This window comes from Gallinula chloropus, assembly GCF_964237585.1.
Source record: "Gallinula chloropus genome assembly, chromosome: 17".
NCBI classification, from domain to species: domain Eukaryota; kingdom Metazoa; phylum Chordata; class Aves; order Gruiformes; family Rallidae; genus Gallinula; species Gallinula chloropus.
The window spans coordinates 8,996,208-9,013,586 of record NC_140102.1 but is presented as its reverse complement, the minus strand read 5'-3'; the positions used below and the strand labels follow the sequence as shown (position 1 = coordinate 9,013,586).

At 43.6% G+C, this 17,379-nt stretch overlaps 1 protein-coding gene across 1 annotated transcript in view; it reads left to right on the top strand.

Moving 5' to 3' along the window:
- Window positions 1-17,379, top strand: part of FBRSL1 (fibrosin like 1) — a 534,150-nt gene that overhangs the window by 239,756 nt on the left and 277,015 nt on the right. Inside the window, exon 4 of the mRNA XM_084272242.1 lies at window positions 9,675-9,710. Within this exon, the coding sequence (XP_084128368.1) occupies window positions 9,675-9,710 (36 nt within the window). The remainder of the gene's footprint in view (window positions 1-9,674; window positions 9,711-17,379) is intronic.

Sequence of the window (17,379 nt, the reverse complement as noted above, 5' to 3'; positions counted from 1 at the left end):
CACTGCTGTACTGTAGCGTGGGGCCACAGGAGAGGAATAACATATTGAGACTTAGCCATTAGCTTAGGTCAAAGCGTTAAATGGTCTTGGAGACTTTTCTTGTTAAGCTGATGTACTTCCAGTTTTTTCTCCTCCTTTCCCTTTGACCCCAAAGTTGCAGGCTCAGCCTGCAGGAATTGAGTACCAGTGCCTAATTCCTGAAAAATCTTCAAAGCTAGTACAGCAGCAAGTGAAATTCAGCGACAGTAGGCACTCCGTTCTTTTTTAGTCAATGGGGACATTTGGGCAGTGCCTGAAGGCCGGGGCACACTTCAGAGCTTTGCTGAAGCTGCTCTCGTGACCTAGCGACCCATTGCAAATGAGAATTTTTCAAATTAGTAATTAAGCAGTTTGAAAAGTAAGGTTCATGAATCACAGAATGCTCTTCGTTCATTATTTGATGAGTGCAATTTAGCTTTAATTACGTATAACACTTCCTCACGTACTAGTAAATGTTCTGTAGTCTATTTAGTGACTGTCAGAAAGTCTTAGGAAGTCCCATGGGTGCAATCGGATGGTTTTCCCTATTTGCATGCAAAGGAATAAGGTGGCAGGCTTTTCTTTTTGTAGAGAGGGAGCAGGGAAGGGGAGAGGAACCGATGCCGACGACATGCTCCTGAGTGTGGATTCCTGCAGGATTTCCTGTCCAGCAGTGCCTGGTCCCTGTACACCTCTCAAGCTGTACTACTTATCCTGCTGTTTAAATAGCTGGTGTGCCCCTTATGTGTGGCACTGAGGATTACAAAGCTGCAGGGCAGTACGGACATAAAGGGAAGGCAGAGACGGATTTTCTTTGCGTTAAGCAGTCACAAATCCAGGCTCTAGCATTCTGGCTGTGCTGGGGTGGCTGCCCGTCCTTGCAGATGGATGCTCTGCAGCAGGAGGCACCTGGACTGTTTCTTGCTCTCCCCACAGTAGCACTCCTGCTGTTCCTTGGTGCATTTGGCCTTCAGGACTGTTTTTCAAGCTGCCTTTCCCTCCCATCTCTTTCCCCATTAACTTGGGTGAACAATGGAGTAAATGAGGCGGGAGGTGGCAGGTTTGGCTGCTGTACAGCAGCACACAGCAGGTGTGGTGGGAAATACGTGTATGAAAGTGTCGGCTGTAGCATTCAGCGTTGCCACCTTAGGAGCACTGGAGTCCTCCCTCCGGCTTCATTGTCAGTCTCCATTTAGAAGGTGCTATTATGAACAGCTTAGCTCCTCTGTGTGATTTGTTTCTTGAGGTGACTTGTTCAATGGGATGCCAGCAAGTTGTTCTTTATTTACATTAATGCATGTCATTAGTCTCTAATGGACCATGAAGTCAAGAGGTGGCCTGGTCTGTCGTGAAATAATTGCACTCTAAAGAAAACTGAAGCGAATGATTGATTATGTCTTGCACACACACACACACACACACACACACATGCAGAGTCATCGGTCCGTCCACAACAAAACCCAGAGCATTTTGCTGCTTCTTTGTCGTAATGAAACTTCCATGGGGAGAATGTACCACAACTTCATAGAAAGACAGCAATTGTCTAGTACATCTTTCCAGACATTACACTGAGTGCCATTTATTATGGGTCATTGGGGAAAAAAATGCTTATTATGATCTAGTGAAATCATCCCTGGCTGCGCAGGTTTGATTTGTTGAAGCTGGTCTCTTCTTTGGGATGATGAAACTTCAGAGCAAATAATCAGAGAAGTTTTAGCCCAGGTTTGCACAGTGTGGTGGGGGAAGAGGGGATGGGAATTTGCCACTTGTTTATGTTCCCAGCGTGGATGTAAAATTCCCTTAAAATCTGCAACAAAGCCGACATGCCTGTGACACGTGTAGTTTCAGGTCTTCTACGGCCAACAAGGAGTCAACAGCCTTTTTCCAAAATGGGATTTTCCTCTGCTGTCTTTCATAGCGAGGTAATTGGAAGTTGCTAGAGAGTTAAGAGCCAGATAAGCCATATTGCTGTTTTGTTGTGTTGACCCAAGTAAAAGTGGAAGGCTTGGGCATTTTGTTTTGGTTTTCCCCCATGTTCCGTAATTGTCCTAATCTTTTCTGATGTCCTAAACAGTCCAAAAATCCACACAGAGCCTTGTATAATAGCTTTAAAAAAGGTTTTTATCTTTTTCTTGACCCATCAGCTTAAGAACTGCCTGCTTTTTAATGGATTTTCTCCCTCACTAAATTGAATGGATCGTCCCTCATTATCATTTAAATAGAAGCCTCACTCCCTGTGAACATGGAAAATTTGAATGTGGTAGTAGAGCTGTGATAATTTGAAATATTCGGAAGGTGGGGGCAAGAAGGGGGAGCAGGCAGGAGAGTGCAGAATTGCTGAATGTAATTGTCATGGATTCTCAATTTTGTTGCCACAAGATGGGAAAATAGACTAATAATTGTCTTCCAAGCCTAGTAGAATAGTTGCCCTAGTTAGCTGAAGCTAACACTCTAATTGTCATGGGGGCACAGAGATGAATGAGGATGTATGCAGGGCACAGCCAGGGCTAAATTGAGTGATATACTAAGGCAAAGAGCAAATTGGCAATTATTGGCCCAGCTGAAAAGGTTGGCAGGTGTGCTGCTTTCTCACGAGCCCTTAGGGGGAAATTGGAAATATAAAATATCGACCATAAATACTCACTGATTAGGAAATATGTTGCAAGAGGTGCTGGCCACTTAAGAGTCAAAACTCTCCTTTTCAAGGGATTGACTTGAGCTGTGCATAAAACCAGAAAGCACTGCTACCAAGTTGTTCAGAGCTTTTTCCTCTCATCCCCCACCCCCCAGGCTATCTCTTCTAATTTTCCATCATCCTATCTTCATGTGCTTGTTTGTTTTTCTTTAAACATAATAAATGAAAAGTATTCTTTTAGGAAATGCAGAGATTTTTCTCTCTCTAAATGTTCTTTGATAAGTGTTTAGCATATTGTATAGACTAGATATAAAATTCTCTCTCTGGTAGATGAATACAAAATAACTTCTGTGATTTCTAATTCAAACAGTTCACTGTGATCTCTTTCCTTTGTGTGCCGTCACAGGCACTGTCTCCCCCTTCTACTTTCTGTACCACGCTTCCCCTCCTGGGGCAAAGGGATTAAAGCAGCAGCAGGATACAATGCTGCCGGTGGGTTATGTGTGCCTCAGGCTGAAGTACCTTGCCAGAAGCAGGATCAGTTGAGCCTCTGAAGTGAGAATTGGACCACAGTCACACCGTAGGTCCATATTATCCACTTTGCAAACTTTGGCACATACGGGATTCCTCGTCTTGGCTCCAGCAGGGTGACGGTGGGACAGCAAAACCTGGCAGGCCTCAGGCCAGGAACACCACAGTGTGACAGTCAGAAATGTTACTGAGAGTGTTGAAGGAGTTTTTGGGAAGGCCTGGAATAACAACACATGGGCTGCAAACTCTGTGACACAAGCTGTCCGTTGTTCCTCATGTGTAACACACCAGAATCTGATCCCCAGTGTGAAGAGTGGAATAGGAGCATCATAGAGCTTAGTGACATAACAGTAGCGAGAGGGCAGTTTTAAGACCCGTCCTCAAATCATGAGTCTTGGGAAACTGGTTTGAATACACATGTGAGGATGATGAAACCTTTCAACTAAGAGTTTTCTGGAGGCAAATATTCATGCCCCTCCAGCCTGCTATCTACTTTTATCATTGTGTCTCTCAAAATACCAGATGCTAGCATAGCTAGGAAGAAAGTCTGGAGAAGGTTTTGTGAAGTTGACTGATGAGTGATATTGGAATGAGAGCTGCACTTGTGCATGTTCCATGCATTTTGTAAAGGTGAGCTCGTTGCATGTTATTCCTGGATTGCTGTATGCACTTGTTTTGTTCCTGGTCAGCAGCTGCCTTTCCTTCTGCTGTCTCTGCTGTCTGTGGCCATCAGCTATAGGAATCAAAGTGTTGTGGTTGGAAGGTGTTCTGTAGCTGAAGCCAGTTACAGATGTTTAGACCTTGTGTAGTTTGATATCTTTCTGAAGTACTTTTGCAGTATTTCTAAGCATTATCCCCTTTGTTTATCCAATATAGTAAACTAAGTGCATTCAAGTTTTGCATGATATCCAAAATCATTTGTCATGTATTGTGGTTAACTTGTCAGGTTCTGGTTTCTAATCTGAGTGAACATCAGATGCACTCCGTGACCTTTGCCAAGTCAATTGAACTCTGTATTAGCAGACAGGAGTGTGACTGTGGAAATTAATTGTGTTAAGGGGCTCTGTGTTAAGTCTGGGATACGTTCTGCCCGTGGCCCTTTTTGCCCTCCTCCCCTCTTACTCCCTGTAAAACATTGGAGTTTAACAGGGGCTCACATGGAAAGGGAGAGCTAGCTTCCTCCAGTATTGAGAGCTGAACCACTGTTCTGTCCTGTAAATGACAGAGTGGAGGTGTAGATGTGTGTGTGTGTGTGTGTGTGTGTGTGTGCTTCCTTGTGCCTCAGTCCTGTCTGACTGCAGAACTGGCGTAACAGAGGAATAACAAAAGGGAGGTACAGCTGAGTTTTCATCCTGAATGAATGCTATAAAAGATTATTAAAAATTAGTTTTCTCCATATTACTGATTAACTATGCTGACTCCTAATCACCCAAATCAGGTTTGCAGCATTGAGCTGCATGATAAGGCTGGACCTGTGATTCAGCAAAGCAAGATGAGGCAGTAAACAGGAGCTGGGAAGTGTCCTTCAGTTCCCTCCTCTCCTGGGGACTCCTTGGGTCACAGTAGGCATGTCAGAGTCTTTCTCTGTCTCAATTTCCACACTAACAGAGAGGTGGCATTGATAATAGTTCTAGGAGGCTTTTCTGGGGGACTGTCCTGTGCCCACAGAGGAGTAGCTATTTGCCCAAAATGGCCATTTCAGCACGAGACTTGGAACTTCTGGTTTCAGCCAGTGGAAGTGGCACATTTCAGAAACACTGGAACGAACACTTGACGTTTCTGAAATATGTTAATTTAGGCCTTTTAGCCAAGGAAGAGGGAAGTGAATACTAAACCTAAGAACTATTTTTGTAGTGGTGCTGTTATCACCAGCTTTTATCTTATTCCCTTATAGTTACTTCACATATCACAGATACAAAAGATCCAAGTTGAAACCTGCCTGACCCATTGAGAGTGGGAGATTGGCTTGAGATGCCCTATTACCTTGATTATGACTGGTTTTTAACGCCCTTTCTACTGTTTTTCTAGTTCAATAAATAACCCAGTGGCTCTAAGAAACTGAAGAGAGTGTATCTTGATTTCTTTGGCACCATGAGAGCAGTGGAAGGCCATGCTTTTATTTATACAAGGGAAATAACTTTTCCTGTCAGTTTAATAGACAATCTCAGAAAACCAGCCGAAGGTTATGGGCCAGGTTTTTGTCATTATTATTTATTTTTTTTCTAAATTGCAATCATGGTGTTTATCAGGAATAAAGGAAGAAATCTTTTAAATACAATTGCAGATTGCAGCTTAACTCAAACTCTCAAGGACGTTGGTGGGGGGATGATGGAGTCTTTCAACAGTAAGATTTTGTCTTTGCTGTCAGAAAGGTGTATTTTTTTTTATATCCAGTATAATTAACACAAGAGCTATCCCAAGGTAGAAATAATTCACTCTGAGATAACTGAAATGTCTTCTCTCCTGTCTGGTTTTGTTTTTAACCTTGGGCCGAGAAGGAACCAAAACTCTTTAGCTGTAAAAGAGCACATCATCTGCAAAAATATTATGAGCCATTTATCTTTATGCACAAATGCCATCTAGCACTGTAGTTCCACTTACATGTCATTCAATGCACAGACCACACTCGTTTTGCCCCTTACTACTACCAGTCTCCCTTAGAAACCCAGGGTATTCCAGCAGTGGTGAAAGAGGCAACAGAGGCTCAAAATCTGGTGTTCAAACCAGGCAGAGAGGACCTCTGCCCTCCCCAGGGCTGTGCCAGAGCTGCTTCATGTGGCAGCCACAGCCAGCTGGAGCAGTGTGTGCACACCGGGCACTGGATGCACCCACTGCAGCGGCTTCCACTGAGGGCTGGCAGACAGTGCCTGCTGGGCCCTGCCTGCTGGGAGCAGGCCCCACTTAACTTGTGTGGACACCGTGTTCGCCCCTACTCCCACTTCTGCAGTGCTGGGCTTTGCAGATGTGAAGGCTTCTGGAAAGGCAGCTCTTGCTGTGTCTGGCTGCAGAGAGTTGGCCAGGTGGGGTCATGGGCTTCTGATTTGGATTGCGTGTTTGGCTGCATCTTTTCTGCCTGCAATGCCGCCTTCAGGCAGTGTTTGAAGGCCAGAACTGAGCCTGCTTGGGTACCAGAGCTGGTTTGGATTTTGGTCTTGGGTTCAACCTAAGCTACCAGGCAGGTTCTGTGGTGGTCATTGCAGCACTAGCATGAACGTGGCTAGATGGATTCTGCGGTCACTGTGGTACCCTTGAGGTACCTTCAGACAGGGAGAAACTTGACCAAAATAGCAGGCTAGTTTGAGAACAAGAATTTTCTGACAGCCCTCGTGTAAGTGCTCCTATCCTGTAGGTAAGAGCCTCTGTAAGTCATTCCAGCTGAAGATTTGCCCCAGGAACTGCTCTCTCCAAACAAGCACTCATTCATAGTCAAAGGAGGGTTCTTCAGCTTTGGGTGGATGCCAAGTTAAACTTCCACTAAAGTTTCTTATATTTGCAGCCACAATTGATTACTTTTCTCATTATTTGATCTTGATATAGAGGCATATGGGTTGAGCTATGTTTATATCAATCCCCGAGATTTTTTTTTCCTTTAGGAACATCCATCACAGCTTCATGCAAACTGTTCTGCTCTGGCAGTTGTAGCTGATAGGAGCTGAGGCTTTCAAAATGTCTACATGTGGCAGTTGGTATGGAACCCCCTGAAGAGCCCACAGTGCTCCCAACTAACCAAGAAAGCAGTAGAAGTTTGTTAGATGTGCAGAAAAATTGCATGCAAACAGCTCTGAAGGGTGTGGGACATGGCTGTGCATAAACCTATTTGTTGGAAAGGATTTTATGGGTTGAATCCAAAGAATTCACCAGTTACTAACTTTATACATGCAATAAAAATTTGGAGGGGAGAGAGAGGGGCCTTTTTCTCCCCCTAATTTCCAGAAAATGTAATGTTAAAACTTCTAAGGGAGGAAGACATTCTTAGATGTGAAAAATGCCAGAATAAATTGCTATTCAGTTTTAATTATTTCTGATGTAACACTTTATTCAGCAATTGCTTTTGTTGTTTTCTACTCAGTAGTTTTAAATCAGTGGTCTGCAAATTCCTGGGGTTCTCGGACAGATTGGGATGCCTGGAAGTTATCTAAGAAAAGCAGGTCTGTTGTTAGCATTTCTGAGTGTGCTGTCCAAGGGTCTGCTCCATCTTGGGAAGGTATTTTGGGCGTGCACAAGACTTGAAGATGGAAAATAGCTGTTAAAATGAAAAAGCTCCAAGAAGCAGTTTCCCCAGAGAGACGCTTCTAATGAAACCTCTTGTTTCTGATTTTGGTTATTTTTTCAATTTGTCAGACCCTGTCAATCTTGGTTAAATCTGAGTTGATGGGAGGGGGTGTACATGAGATGCTTTCTCCTTTCCTCCTCCTACCTCTCCGAGCAGGTAATTTGCCCTCTCCTCATTTCCCTGTGTCTGAACAGCCTGATGAAGCTATCCAGGATGTCAGAGCAGACAATTGTGTTCAGCTGTTGGACATACGTAGATAGCAGGATATCGTTAGTAACTTTTATTCTATATAAGGCTGAATTCCGTGAGTAGCGGGGGGGGGCGTTAAGTATTTAGAGGGAGGGATACATTTTGTCTTAGTTTCTCAAAAACCTCACCAGTCTCTAGCTTTAGTTCTGAGCACTTTACATTAAAGAGGTTTATAAATAACTCTATTGTAGTGTTTGAAGGCAGAGGCCAAACCAACCTGCAGTATGCAAAAGCCAGTAAGCTAAATGCTGTTAGTGGTTCTCTCTCTGACTCCCTGTGGAAGCTGGCTGTTTCCTGCAGAATAGAGGTCTCCAGAGCTGCAGGAAGACAGAGGTGTGGGCATTGCATGCCAGGGTGGCAGCCCATCACACGCTGGCTGCAGACCTGTGTGTGAAACCCAGGAAGAGATGTGCCACAGCTCTCCTTCTGTCTGGCACCCTGGTTCCTGTGCCAGCTGGTGATAGGGTTAATGGGGAGCCCTCCCTCCTCCAGCAGCACACTCAGCTTCGTTGTAGGGCTTTGGTTTTGTTTTCCCTTTGGAAACTTTTCTCCATGGACACTTGGCTGGCAAATTACTTCTCTGGTATCTAGGGCAGTTGCAAGATGGTGGCACAGAGCAGCGTGCGTGGGCAGCTCAACAAGGCAGTCAAGTCTTCCACTGAGTGCAGGAGTCTGGAAAGTTTTCTCTGTGTATCAAGGTATCTTCTGATCAAAAGCTCTGTAAACTGGTAGTACAAAGGAACTGTTATCTTACTAGTGGAAAATTACACGTATTTGCAGTAGCCTGCAATTGGTTTGGATCAATCTCTTTGGGGGTATTGTGCTGTTGTGGTGATTTAGTAACACGATAACTTCTGGCACTGCTGCAAAAAGACAAACAATCCTCACAATCAGCCTGCAAGGATTCAGTGTTTTTGTTCAGGCTTTGGTACCCGCTGGAACATCAGTCTTGGAAACGGGACTGCTCAGACTCCCTGAATCTTGTTTAATAAAAGCACGTAGCAAGGGCACCATGATTATAAATCACACTTGGAAATTGGCCTGTGGAGCACTTGCTGGGTCATGTGGTGTCATATGCCACCACTGTTCCCAGCTTCTTTTTAATTTCCGAAAAGGAGGCATATAGCAGCAGCTGGAGATAGAGGTGGAATTCATTTAGCTGTGTCGAGAAAGCCATTGCCAGCAAAAACCCAGCAGCTCAACAGTCTTGGGTCGTAGAGAGGGGAAAGAGATCCAAGTGACTGGAGATGGTGTAATGAAAAGAAAAAGAACCAAATGATTTGGCAGCGTGTGAAAGAGGTAAAGATGTGGTAGAGAAAGGAGCAGGAGGAGCTGAAATGAAGAATAGGAGTAAACAATGTAATTTAACTTATTCAAAAAGGACAGAATGCTTATTAAAGCTCTGAGGGATGATAAATTAGTGCTTTGCTGCTATTGTTGTTTCAGATAGAGTTGTCATATGGTAATACTGCAGCAATGAAGGCTGGAAGCTCACAAATTCATAGAGGGTAATGGAAAGTGGGATATATGCTTACATGATTGAAAGTTGGAGTCGATGAGGCAAAATGTGCAGCCCTGATTCAGGAAATTGTCCTTACACTGCATGCTGTTCCTTGGAAACTGTCGTTACACACCAAAGAGGGATGGTTCAAAGCTTGTCCTCTGCTGCTATGAAGATGTGTCCCATGCTGAGAGCTTTTACCTTAGTTGGGAGGCGCTGTGGAAGCCCTGCTCTAGCTTATGAAAGCCTTGTCTGAACTAGCCCCGGAGCCCTCACCTGGAAATGCTCCTTTGCTGTTACTCCTGTGGCAGCGCACTGAATGTCAGAAGATCATTTGAGGCACTTTGGTTGTGAAGTTTTCCCCTAAGGAATACTGGGCTGGGGGAGGGAATCGCACAATGATTCTTATCTTACATTACACAGAATCTCTTGCATTACTTACTGTGGCATATTGTTTCCTCCCACAGAGTTCTGCTCAATCGCTTTCAGGAAGAGGCTACTCCGTAAGTCATTTTACAGCTAATTCTTTCACTTCTGTTGATGTTGATTGCAGAGGTTTACACTACCTGTTGCATATCCACTGACATGAAAGAAATGCAGAGTATGAAAAGTAGGGTTAGAGTTACAGAGCTGTCATGCACCTGGCAGGGGACAGCCCTGACGTACATTAAGGGTCCAGGAGCTTCTTCAGTTTAATTTTGTGCTTATAGGGAGGGGTTTTTTTTTGTTGTTGTTTTAGAGTGGATTTCAGCTAAATAGATACCTACTGAGAATTAAGAGACTTGAGCAGGGAGAGTTCTGAACACTGGTGGGAGATGTCTCCCTCCTCTCCTCCCTCCTCCATATAGGCATTTATTTGTGTGTTAAATACAAGAATCAAGGACAAAATATCTCAATTTTAAGAAGGATTGTGACCCTTACCAGTATGAACAAAACAAAGGTCTATGTTCTCTTGTTTACAAGCTCTGAGTTATAAAACAAGCTCCCTTGTTTCAGGAGGGTGTTACTGGTCTTTTCTTTGCAGGAGTGCTGTAGGTACTGGTGTTCTAGGGCTGGTGTTACAGGGCCAGCCACATCTGCCTGCATATGCAGTGTAGCACTCATGTTTAACTGACCATTTCTTTTCACATTTAGCTTATTTGTATGTGCAATAATGATGTTTCTTCACGTAGAGGTGGTATAATTATTGTTTATTATGGGTACCTTTGCTACTCAGCTGTCTAAAAAGGCAGGCACGTAGACCTTACTATATATATTAATAAGGGAGTAGGAGAAGGTATGAGTGGCTTAGCAATGTCAACATGAAAATTCCTGGAATGACATTCTATCACACAGAACAAATGTGTGTATGTGTTATGATACCCTGCTTGTTCAGCCAAGAAGTCGTGTGTACCCTCGTTGATAGTGCAAAGGTTGTAGTGGGAGGCACATGCTGATCTTGTATGCAAACCTGGACAACAGTGTCTTGGTTCAGCCAATTCTTCCCTGCACTCTCTGGCAGTAATGGCTGTTTGCGTGACCTCTGCCACGGTGATGTTTTGCCGTCTTGGTGAATGGGCCCAAACTGTTTCTTATCAAGAGCTGGAACTGCTCACTTTTCATAGAGCAGAACAAGGGTGGATTTTATATTCCTCAGGAAGTTGGAGACCTGGTACACTGCCCCCACTCACCCCCCCCCCCCCCCAATAATCACGTGAATGATTTCCTTTCACTAGTTGACATTGTACATTTAGAACTGTCTGGTGGAACCTGTGAGGTCCTGTCTGGTGCTGTGCGCACAGAGGAGAAGGTGCTTGGCAGTGCAGAATTTATGGTCTGATTTCGTAGTGACACTGTCTCATGCTATCATACATGTTTTCAGAAATTCATAATACAAGTCTGTACATTTTAATCATAAAGTCATTACAAAATAACATATGACTTGAAAAGTCTTAAGGTTTTAATGAAATAATGTCACAAATTTTTAGACGGTAATAACACGTCTCCTAAGTATCATCCTGTCTAAATCTTTCCAGCGTCCCAGGTGAGTATCATTGCTTACTTCATTGAGTGATGAGGACTGCTTGCTTTAGGACCAGTTGAGCATTGCTTCCCATACACACGAACAGCTGGATTCATCTGAGCTTCTAAAGGCAGATGCTGTATCTTCTCTTTGTCTGTAAAATGCCATGCATGCCCGTGGCACCACATAAATAATAATGAATCATCTTCACAGATCTTATGACAGAGGGCATGGTTTGGGAATTAAACAATTTCCCACTGGCTATAGCATAGGTTGCAAAATCTTAATGGAAAAAGGCCAAAGAATTCTTTTTAGAGTCTCAAGGCCAATAAATCACAGGACTGTTTCCCTCCGCTGCTGGCTGCTAAGAAATTTACTTTTGTCTCTGAGAGATGATTTTGAGAGAATTTCTAGCTCCTCCTCTGTGTATGTGTGGGGACAGGGTTCTGTTATTTAGCCAGCCCATACCTTCTCAAGGGAAGTAAGAGCTTTCTGCATGCCAAGGCAGTATTTTGAGATCATGAGTAGTGTGAGCCTGAGGTTGCTTTTCCTTACGGGTTGTCATTTTCCCTATTAAACTGCCTTCTGCCTCACCATGTACCAGCTGTTGAGGCTGACCGTTTCCCTTAAGACTCTGATGCTGCTCTAAATTGATTTAGCATAAGGCAGAGACTATCACTTCCAGCACTGCCAGACCCTGCTGGCCCAAACCTGCCTTGGAAGCTGATTCTCCCAGGTGGCAGAGAGATGTTCAAACCACTGGTTCAAGACAACTGGCCCCAAACCAGGGGTTGTCCATAATGTCTTCTAGCAGTTTTCATTTTCTTGTGAAAGCAGCTGTATATGAAACACTAAGTCACTGTTTCAGCTCTGCCCCTGTTTACATCAAATAGGTTGTTTGCCAGGCATGGTGAGAGCATGATAAAAAATAGTGGTAGCCGGAGGCATGATGGAGACACCGTTCTGGTATTGAGTGTGCCTCTGATATCTCTGCACGGCTCATGTTGTGGAAGACTGTCACTTGCAGAATGATGATATATATCGTTACTTGGTGAAGTTCTTGTACTGGGTTTCATAAGCAGCTGTTTAAATACCACAGACTATTTTGTGCGTGTTCATTTTTAATTAGCTAGTTTCGAATCTGCACGCTTCACCATTCACTTGCTTCAGCTGTCCTTGCAGAAGTGTTTGCTTTCAGAAAGGCTTGTAGAAAACACTCACTTTAAGGAAATGTGCATTTGCAAAAAGAGGACTTAAAAACTGAGTAGTAATCCTGTATGAAAAAAATCTCAATTCAAGGTTCAGCTCATCCAGCTGGGCCACAGCGAGGAAGCAAGCGAGGCCTCTCAGTGCAGACAGAGGCAGCTAATGCTGAAAACCTTGGCAAACTGCTCCTACATAAGGTACAGACCCTGGAGCTAGAGTTAAGAAGAAAACTGATTGCAGTTAGAGTTAAGAAGAAAACTAGTGTTAAGAAAGAGTAAGAGTTAGGAAGAAAGCTAGAGTTAAGAAGAAAATTAATTGCAATAACTCCCAACTGTTGAATATTCCAGCAGCTTCATGGACTTCAGGCTCCCATGGAATGTTAAATGTCTAAACAAGGACAGTGCCTGAAGTGACACCATAAAATTCTGGTCTTATTAAAGTTATCAAATGACCTTTGGTTAACTTCAGCTGCACCTAGGTTTAAATTGTAGTCTCAAAAATAGCGTTAACAGTGACTTGGCACATAAGTTTCACAGCCTATCTGTAGATATTGCAGACACAATTCCTTATCAATCATTATTTCCCAGAATAAAGTTTTGAATGGCATTTACTTTTACTTGGATAACATGAGACATATCTATGGCTGTGCTGTTTCTGCAAGCTTTTTATCTCATCAGTAGCATTTGTTTCATATCCTTATCTTATTAAATGTATGCTTCCGCTGTGCTGAGAAACAGAATGCTAGTTTGTTTATGGAGGTTAGTATCTTATTCCCTTTATGACTTGATGGTCACATACATGTGATAAACTACTCTAGCCATTTGTCACACTTCCTGCACACACAAATGAGATTAGTGATTTTAGTCAGAAAGGTCTGTCTGTCTTCTGAACAGACAAAACAGATTTTCTTTTTGGTAACAGGATGAGAGGGCTGTCTACCTGAAAATGCACTGATTTCTGAAAAAAACCCGAGAGATGTAGGAATTAGCTGTATGTTGAGGCTGATGTGTGTCATTGAAGGTGCCCTGTAGAACATTTTTCAATTTTTTTTCTGATAGTTAAGTCAGTGTAGGACCCAGCATACTTAAAAAGTAGTTACAATGAACGTAAGATCAGTACATGCAGTTTGTTATTCATGGCTAAAAAGTTTCAGTTGTTTATAATGTTGAGCACATCATATAGACAAACCTGAGCTGCAGCTGAACTTGACTCAGTTTTGTGGAGAGCACAGAAAAGGATAGAACTGGGAATATGTGGTAGCTTAAAAAAAATAAATACAAAACCTCTTCCAATAAATTATGTAGTTTATTTATAGAGCATCTGTGCAGCTGTTCCTCTTCTGAAATGGAAAGGGCTAAAATGGGGGAATGAATAAAAGAGTAAACTTGAAAGCATATGGCAAATGGGTAGCCAGTGAACCAACCTGTCTGAGTGTATCTTGGAACAAAAGTACAGGGGGATGAGATGTCTTTGTTTGGCTTTATTTGTTCTTGGAAGATTTAAAAAAAAATAAAAGCAGTAACATACACTTGGCAACAGCAGCAGCTGATTTTTATTCTGAGCTTCTGTAAAATATCAAAGTCTTTGCAGCCTAGTCAAATCCCTGGCAGCTCATCAAGTTCTGTTGATTTTACATCTTCCTTGTTGAGTGCCGGAAACCAGTGTCTCAGATAGCTTAGACTGCAGCTCATGGATAGAAAGAAATGTGCAAAACACCATAAGGCTTGCAGAGACACTTGGGTCATCCAGAACCAGCTCAGTGCTATCTGCAGCCTTCTTTCCTTCTGCTTGATGACGTAGCCTGAGAGGGATTATCTCATTACCCAGACAGACATGGAACCCAAGGTGGCACAGGCGAGCACTGGGGAGGCTTTGAGCATCTTGTGCCTGGCTGCACTGTCTGGCTGTACCCCAGTCTGCTCCTTCCTGAATGTCTTTCTCAAAGTATGTTGCTGATTTTTGGAACTGGCTTTCCAATTGCTAGTGATCATCTTTACAGCTTTCCAGGATTCCTGTCCTGTGCCGTGCACTTGGGTTGCATACTGTGGGGCTATCACCCAACACAACTACCCACACCTTACCCCACTCAGATCATTTTAAAAAGCTCATACCTGTGAGCACACTTGCCAGGAGACCAAGGCCTGAGCTGTGATTCACCCACTGCACAGCACAGAGGTAGCGTCCAGCTCAGCGAGCTCAGTGTGAAAGAGGACAGGTAGGAATGACTGTGAAGCGCTAGGCAAAGAGCGGCTGAGCAACTGTTGACTCTTTGCAGGATTATATACCCTCATGTACCCTGTAAAGTTCCTTTTGTGGCCTGTTTCCGTTTTGTGCCAGCTCAGTGCAGTTCTGTGAAACCCTGAAACAGATGGTCCCTGCTAAGGAGGCTGTTCCTACGCCAGCAATCCTCAGTGTGTTCACAGGCAGGTTCGCTGGTGCAGCATAATGGTCACAGAAGCTTGCTGAAGATTGCACCAGCAGCACCCCCCTGATCCACTCCGTGCTTTGAGGATGTTCTTGTACTCGTAGGTTTGGGATCAAATTGTGAGGCTTGGGAAAGCACCTTCAACAGCATCTTTTCTGTACAGAGTATAACGCAGTACCACTTCCTACATGGAGCATGGTCCAAGATCCCCTGTGATGATTATATACTTATGATATATCTTTGAGACTGCCATGGAGAAACTGGAGATGGATAAATTTCTACCTAAAGATCAGCAAAATTATTGCTATGAACCACATAATACTTCTGGTTGGTAATTCTTGAGTGTGCTTCAGCTCATGGCTGTGGAAGCACACTTGGTGACTAGAGGCAAACTTGAACTGTAACTAACGGGCTTTCTCCACCTGCTGATCTGTCACACACTGATGAAAAAGCTCTCCTCTGCAGGTAGGTAACATTTCTGAGCTGGGCTGGAAAATTCATTGTATTTTAGGACCTCTGACAAATTAACATTTTTCCTTGCCAAAAGTCAATATTGGACACAGGGCTCTTGTTATGAATCTAAAACTCCTTGAGCTGGAGCCAAAGTTAAATGATAAAAGTGAATTTAATATATATTTCCTACAATAGTATGCCTGTGGGCTGGCTACATGAGCAAGATTTTCTGGACAAGATTTATGAATAGGGGAGTAATAATGCCAAAATAACTATCAATCTCGTTTTGCCATGATGCCAACTATAAAAGAGGGACTATAATTGTCTTTTTCTTCTGGACAAGAAAAATAACGGCAGATAGGTCCCCTTCAGGTGGAGCAATCTCTGTCATCTTTCAAGACAGATACTCAGAAAGAGGAAAGAAAAAGGGCCTAGAATAGAGTGATAAAGCCTCTGTGACAGCACAGAGGATTTAAAAAATAGAAAAATAATAGTATAATAGAAATGGCAATAATTTTGAAAGGAGTTGTCCCTCTAAGATGGCAGGAGTTTTAAAGAGCCCATGTTTAATCATGGGGTTCAAGCCAAGATATTTAACTTCCTCTGGTTTTCTCTTCGTGTGTTCCTAAACAGCCTCTCTGTACAAGAGCTTTCCCATGTTTGAATTCACTGCGACAAGCCGAGCTCACTGGGTAGAGTCTGTTCACTCTGCCTGCGGCATGGGATGGAGCCAGGTTGCTGTAAGCCAGCTGAGGAGCTGGCCCCTTGGCTCTGGAGGCTGTCCCTAACCCCTGAGCTCAAATTCTGATGGGTAATTAGTACATATATTATTCTGCATCCATGGGAGATCTTGAGGGTTTTTGAAATGTCCCATGAAAAGCGTAAGCAGAAGTACAAACATAAATAAACTACATACTTCAGCTTTACAAATACTGAAGTCCATGAACTTCCTTACAACACATTTTCCTTTAGAAGTTCCCTTTTCTGAAAGTCTGTTTCTTCTTAGATGACCTCTGCTTTTAATTAGGATGAAAAGTCCCATAAATTTTCACTCATCTCCACAGCCACAAGTAAGCACAAAGGACCTTCTCTGGCTGAATTTCAGTCTGCTTCAACCAGTGGCCTTGGCAGAGAGGGGCTGCTGAGGAGCCTCCCGGTGCAGCCGTACTGGCAGCAAAGCCCCTTTGTCCCTGTGGCTGGAGTGGGATGGGATGATGCTGATTTCCATAACCCCCCAGCTGCAGGGGAAGTGCAGCCAGCTGACACCACGAGCCTTTGTGAGCCCCTTGAGGGATGGGGCATATGACTCCTGTGTGATTTTTGCCCATGTTTTTAATCTCCTCTGCTATTGCCCTCAGCTCAGCTCAGAGCCGGGGGGTGTCAGATCTTTAATGTGACTAAAAAGGCCCCATTGTTATACAGATGCATCTCCCCAAAATCCCAGTGCTCCTTGGCTTCTGGGGTAGGATAGCCTTGCATGCTAAAATGAAGAGTTGTCCTAAATCCATCTTGAATTCACCAGCCTGGAAAGGATTACAGCGTGCTGAAGAGGGGAAGGCAAAGTATTTTGAGCATAGCTGGTCTTTATTTCTGGACCTTTTTGATTAAGACTGTCCGGAGGCAGTAGTGTCATTTATATGTTGTAGCTTTCCTTGTGTAATAGGGCAGGGTATTTCTTGTCTCTCAGCTGTTTTCATAGTGTTATTTGCTCTCATGGTGCTCTCTCCTTAAAATCCATTGCCTTGTTTTAAGTTTCTTTCCTTTCCCTTTACCAAAACCAACAAAAAGATGATTAAAACGGATGGTTGATTAGAATCAGGCATCCTTACCTCCTGAGCACAAAGAACAGGGGTTAAGTGTGGGGCCTCTTGGGGGGATTTGCTTTTGATTTTTCTTTAATTCTCTAATAGTCTTGTGCAGTGAGAACTGGCATTGCTAGGGCTTTATTGTCTGAAGAAGGGGTTAAACTAGCCCATTTCTGAGGGCTGCTGGTGCGTGCTGGTGTTTGTTGTGCTGGGTGCTGCGGTAGGTTCCTCGGAGGAAATACACGGTGAGGGGAACAGCGGTTCATGCTCTCTTGGTTTAT